Below are 6,000 nucleotides of genomic sequence, written 5' to 3' on the forward strand. Positions count from 1 at the left end.
TTTTCTTTGTTTATTTCTTATTTAATTAACATTTTCATGCTATAATTAATACAAAAAAAAAATTATGTGAAGCAAAATGAAAATAATACCTTTTTAAAAAACATAATAATTACAATTTCCCTTCATTATCAGGATAGAAGAAATATGTATCTCATTTCTCCTTTTATTAGAGTTATCGAAATGAGTTTGATATATTGATACCTTTCAACGGGTTGGTCTTTAACAATCGAATAATGCAGACCATATTTAATAAAGTGAAATAGCTCAGAGCTTAACGCAAGAGAACATAACACGTAAATCGTGCTATCGAATCTCACGTTCATATCTGGGAACACTACAACAGTGTAGTGCTGAGGACGCTTGTAAGGTTTTCTTTTGACAGTTTGCCATTTCAAATTTGAAATTAAAAGCGAAATTTTTCATTGACATATTTCAAAGGCATTTAATTACTGCTAAATGCACTGCTGATCGCCTTCAATTCGCCGGCGATTACAAGGCGATTAGAAGGCATTTAACAGAAATTTGCGGGTAGGGAAGTATCTCAGGCAATACTGTCAAATAGAGATGTCATTCGTGATTGAGCGCTAAAACAGAAAACACGCAATTCTTCAGCCTTCAGTTAATTCTTCCGAAATTAAGAAAGATTACAATTCAGAAGTGGGATAAACCGTTTGTGCCGAAAAATGCTTACAAAAGAGGAACTTCTTTGTGCTTTGGAAGTTGCTAACATCGAAGTGCCTCCGAAAGCAACTTTACCACAACTACGCATGTTGTACGAGCAAAGTGTACCGAAAAACAAAATGGAGGAACAATCAACCCAGAATTTCATTCCTCAAAGAGTGTGTGCAGATGAAGACGAAGTGACGAACAATGGAAACCACGTTGCAGCAGCCGCCATCTTGATGAAAGACAAAGCTGCTCCGACATCTTCGACGCAAGGTGCTTCATTCGACGCAACTTCTCATCAATTGGAATTAATGGCGCTACGAGCAAAAATTATGGAAATGGAACAGCGGCAGACGTTTACGGATGGTCGATTGGTTCATCCCGAGGAGTTGAAACATTTGATACCGGAATTTTCTGACGGCCTCGGTATCAATAAGTGGATCAATACGATTCGCTACAATAGCGAATTATATGGATGGCAGGATCGCACGATGCTTTTATATGCAGGCAGTCGGTTGACTGGAGCAGCAAGCGAATGGTACAATGGCTTCCGTAACACTTTGAAGACATTCGACGAATTCGCTGACACAATTAAAAAGGCTTTTCCTGATCGCTGTAACGAAGCCGTTATTCATAGCCAATTAGCATCGGTCTACAAGAAAATTTCTGAGTCGTACACAAGCTATGTATACCGAGTAAATGCGCTGGGAATGTCAGGCCACGTGAGTGAGGAGGCTATCATAACTTATGTCATCAGAGGACTTTCTCGTGACCCTCTCTATGATAGCCTTGTGACCAAGGATTACCGCGATATTTACGACCTGATTGATAACATTAAGCGATATGAATCCCATCTTCTGTTGCGCAAAAACCCAGAACGCCGCAGCCCATCTCACATCAACACCATTTCCCCGAGACCGATTCCACCAAGACAAACGACGACAGAACCTCTTCGATGTTATAACTGCTCGAATCATGGACATCATTCATCGCAATGCACACAACCTCGCCGAGCTCCGGGTTCCTGTTTCCGATGTGGTAGCACATCACATGTCATTCGCAACTGTCCTGTCCCAGATAGACGTCAACTAACGGTTGCTGCGGTACAGGGCAACGACAATGAAACAGCGCATCTAGATTCTGGGGAAAATGGAAACTTCGTTCAACTTGAGGCCTATCAGGAGGTAAGTGTAGCTTTTAAGAGAAACAATGTTTGGAGCCCAGGGTTAATTATAACATCTCTTTTTGATTCCGGTAGCTCTAAAAGCTTCATAAATGAAGCCATTGTTCCGGTTACAAAACTAAGCGCTCCCCAACCAAGTGGATTTCGAGGAATAGGAAATGTGAATTTACAAACTCTTGGAACAGTACAGCTAAAACTTAGTTTTCGTAATCAAACATTCATTCACAATTTCTATATTTTACCAAAAAGCTACATGTCCCTATCCATGATAGTAGGGAGAGATTTGTTATCAGAATTTAACATCACACTCGCTCAATTCCGTAAACATTACAGCAAACTTATGCTGATGAATTTAAATAAAGATAAAATTCTGAACTTAAAAAAACCGGGTTTTTACCATAAGCTCCAAACGTTGGGTCTTTTACGTAGTTCGATCCAGGCTCCCTTACCAGAGGTATGCAAAGATTCGAAATTGTCCGATCCCAATATTTCTTCAAAATTCATTTCGATATCAGACAAATCTGAACATAAACAACAATATGACACAACTTTTTCTGAAATGTGTTCTATAAATATTAGCGATGAGGCTAGCACTATAAATGTTGGAGAACATCTTTCTAAAGAACAAGGCATTGCTTTAAGATCAATAGTGTCCAATAATTACATTAATTTTCCGGATAAACATATAATACCATCTGCTCATAAAATGCGAATTAGCTTAACTCATGATACTCCTATTTTCACAAAGCCTAGACGACTTTCTTTCGATGAAAGGAATAAAGTAAAAGTCATTGTGAAGGATTTATTAGAGAAAAATATAATAAGACCCAGTAACTCTCCTTATGCTTCCGCACTGGTACTCGTTAGGAAGAAAAATGGCGAAATTCGTAAGTGTGTCGACTACCGACCTCTTAATAAAGTAACAATCCGCGACAACTACCCGCTTCCACTCATAGAGACGTGCCTAGAACACTTGGGCAATAAAAAATTCTTTACGTTACTAGACCTAAAGAGTGGTTTTCATCAAGTGGCAATGGACGAGGATTCAATTAAATTCACAGCGTTTGTTACTCCAGACGGCCAGTACAAGTACACGCGTATGCCCTTCGGATTAAAAAACGCGCCAGCTGAATTTCAGCGTTTCATTAATACAATTTTGCGGAAATTCATCGAGAATGAAAAGCTGGTTGTATACATTGACGACATTCTCATAGCTTCTCAAGACTTTAAAGAACATCTTGAAATAGTTAGTGAAGTTTTGCATACTCTACGAAATAATGGGTTGGAGCTACGGCTTGATAAATGTAAGTTTGCTTACGATGAATTGGATTACTTAGGATACAAGGCCAATCATTCAGGTATATGTCCTAGCGATAATCATGTAAAAATTATCAAAAACTATCCTGTTCCTCAGAACACAAAACAGGTACAACAATGTTTAGGTCTTTTTTCGTTTTTCCGGAGGTTTGTTCCACATTTCTCTAGTATTGCAAAACCACTTACTAATCTTTTGAAAAACAATGTTCCATTTATTTTTGATGATGAGTGTAAAAAAGCATTTGAAACACTCCGAGATAAATTGATAGTAGCTCCGGTGCTTGCCATATACGACCCTAAACGCGAAACTGAACTTCACTGTGACGCAAGTTCGATAGCTTTTGGTTCTGTGCTTTTGCAAAAACAGGATGATGGTAGATATCACCCTATTTCGTATTTTTCCAAAACCACTTCGGCTGATGAAGCTAAATTGCACAGCTACGAGCTTGAAACATTGGCCGTTATATATGCGCTCAAACGTTTCCATACCTATGTACACGGCATTCCAATAAAGATAGTGACTGATTGTAATTCTCTGGTAGAAACGCTTAAAAATAGAAATTCGTCCGCAAAGATAGCACGTTGGTCACTGTTCCTGGAGAATTATAATTACATTATTCAACATCGCCCTGGATTAGCAATGAGTCATGTAGACGCATTAAGCCGACTGGAACATTTGGCTGCCTTCGATGATGTTGATATTGACTTCCAAATACGTGTAGCTCAGGCTAGGGATCCGCTTATCCAAACTCTGAAAAAAGAGTTAGAGACGACGGATGTCGAAGGTTACCAATTACAAGACGGTATTGTATTCAAACGATCACCTTCTAATAGGCTAAAATTATACGTGCCAACAGAAATGGTTAATAATCTGATACGATCAATACACGAACAAATAGGTCATTTGGGAGCCGAAAAATGTTGCAACCAAATAGATCAGAATTATTGGTTTCCTAACAGAAAAACACGGATAATAAACTTTATAAATAACTGCTTGAAGTGCATTATTCACTCTGCTCCATCTAGAGTAAATAATCGGAACCTTCATAGCATCCAAAAAGAACCTTACCCATTTGATACCTTGCACATTGACCATTTTGGACCGCTACCTACATCATCTTTAAAGAAAAAATACTTATTGGTAGTAATAGACGCATTTACGAAATTCGTTAAATTGTATCCAACAACTTCCACTAGTACAAAAGAGGTGTGCAATGCTCTAAAACAATATTTCTCTTACTACAGTCGACCTAAAAGAATAATTAGCGATCGAGGTACATGCTTTACTTCAGCCGCATTTTCCAATTTCCTTTCTTCTCGCGGAATTAGCCATGTGTTGAATGCCACAGGATCACCACAAGCTAATGGTCAAGTGGAAAGGGTCAATCGCATTATTCGTCCCATATTGAGCAAATTATCAAATCAGACCGACCATGTAGATTGGGTGACCCATTTGCTATCTACAGAATACGCTCTTAATAATACCATTCATTCGTCCACTCGTTTTTCCCCTTCTATGCTATTGTTTGGTGTTAACCAACGAGGCCCTTCAGTAGATATATTGACCGAATATTTAGAAGACAAAAACAAAGCATTTTCAGATTTAGAAATTATACGTGCAGAAGCATCATTCAATATTTTAAAATCACAACAAAATAATGAGAAACAACATGCTAAACACCATCGCCCTGCTCCCGTATTCAATGAAGGAGAGTTTGTTGTAATTAAAAATGTAGATAACACACCAAATTCAAACAAAAAACTCATTGCCAGATATAAAGGTCCATACGTTATCCACAAACGTTTACCTAATGACAGATATGTTATACGTGATATCGATGGAATACAAATGACGCAAATACCATATGATGGAGTGTTGGAGTCGGACAAGTTGAGAAGATGGATAGTGCCTCTGGGGGGAGCTTGATCGGAATATGTTCATAAAGCTACACTTAAGATTAAGGGTAGGGCTATACATATGCAGGAAAAATTGAGGTCAATTTCTCGTCAGGATGGCCGAGCTGTAGAAATTAGAAATTCGAATTTGTATATACCTCACACATACACCTTGACATCCTTACACATACACCTTTTCTATATGTACATCTTGTTTGTGCGATCACACCTAGGTTTAAGTATCTCAGGCAATACTGTCAAATAGAGATGTCATTCGTGATTGAGCGCTAAAACAGAAAACTCGCAATTCTTCAGCCTTCAGTTAATTCTTCCGAAATTAAGAAAGATTACAGGTAGTTTAGAAGGTAAGGGAAATAATAGGTTATAGTTTAATACAGGGGCCTTCAAACTTTTCAGCTCGCGGGCCGCATTGGTTCAAAAATAAGGCCACATGACGCTACCTTTAACTGGTGAGTGAACGTTTAAATCTCGTTTTTATAACAAAATACTAACGATACTTGTACAGCTTTGTGTTACTAAAGCTTGTCTAAGATACTAAAGATTTTTGTCTAAGAAAAGTAAAAAATACAATTTTATTTGAAAAAGTCAAAACAACGTAATACAGTCTTTCCCCGAGTTACGCGACACTCGAGTTACGCGAATTCGAGTTACGCGAATTTTTTATTTTTGACAGTTAAGATGTCAAATCAGTACAATTTTCTCCATCAATTGTCAAATGAAAAATAATTAGCAATATTTCAAAATTTTAATTCACTAAAAAGTCAGTAATAACTGAATTCTCCACACCAATTGAATCAAATAAGTGATAAATTACATAAATGAACTAAATTCAATCAAAAATCATGATAAAGAAAGTATATTTTTACTGTAAAACGTGATATTCGACTTACGCGAAAATCCGAGTTACGCGAATGTCT

The 6,000-nt window shown here is 37.6% G+C and overlaps 1 protein-coding gene across 1 annotated transcript; it reads left to right on the plus strand.

Moving 5' to 3' along the window:
- Nucleotides 1-536: 536 nt before the first annotated feature.
- On the plus strand, nt 537-5,362 carry LOC133391572 (uncharacterized). The gene is made up of 2 exons (XM_061646624.1): nt 537-1,850; nt 1,925-5,362. Exons 1-2 carry the CDS (start codon nt 684-686, stop codon nt 1,928-1,930), a joined length of 1,173 nt encoding a protein of 390 aa, XP_061502608.1. The 5' UTR covers nt 537-683; the 3' UTR covers nt 1,931-5,362.
- The last annotated feature ends 638 nt before the right edge of the window (nt 5,363-6,000 follow it).

The sequence above is a fragment of the Anopheles gambiae genome, chromosome 2 (genome assembly GCF_943734735.2).
Source record: "Anopheles gambiae chromosome 2, idAnoGambNW_F1_1, whole genome shotgun sequence".
NCBI classification, from domain to species: domain Eukaryota; kingdom Metazoa; phylum Arthropoda; class Insecta; order Diptera; family Culicidae; genus Anopheles; species Anopheles gambiae.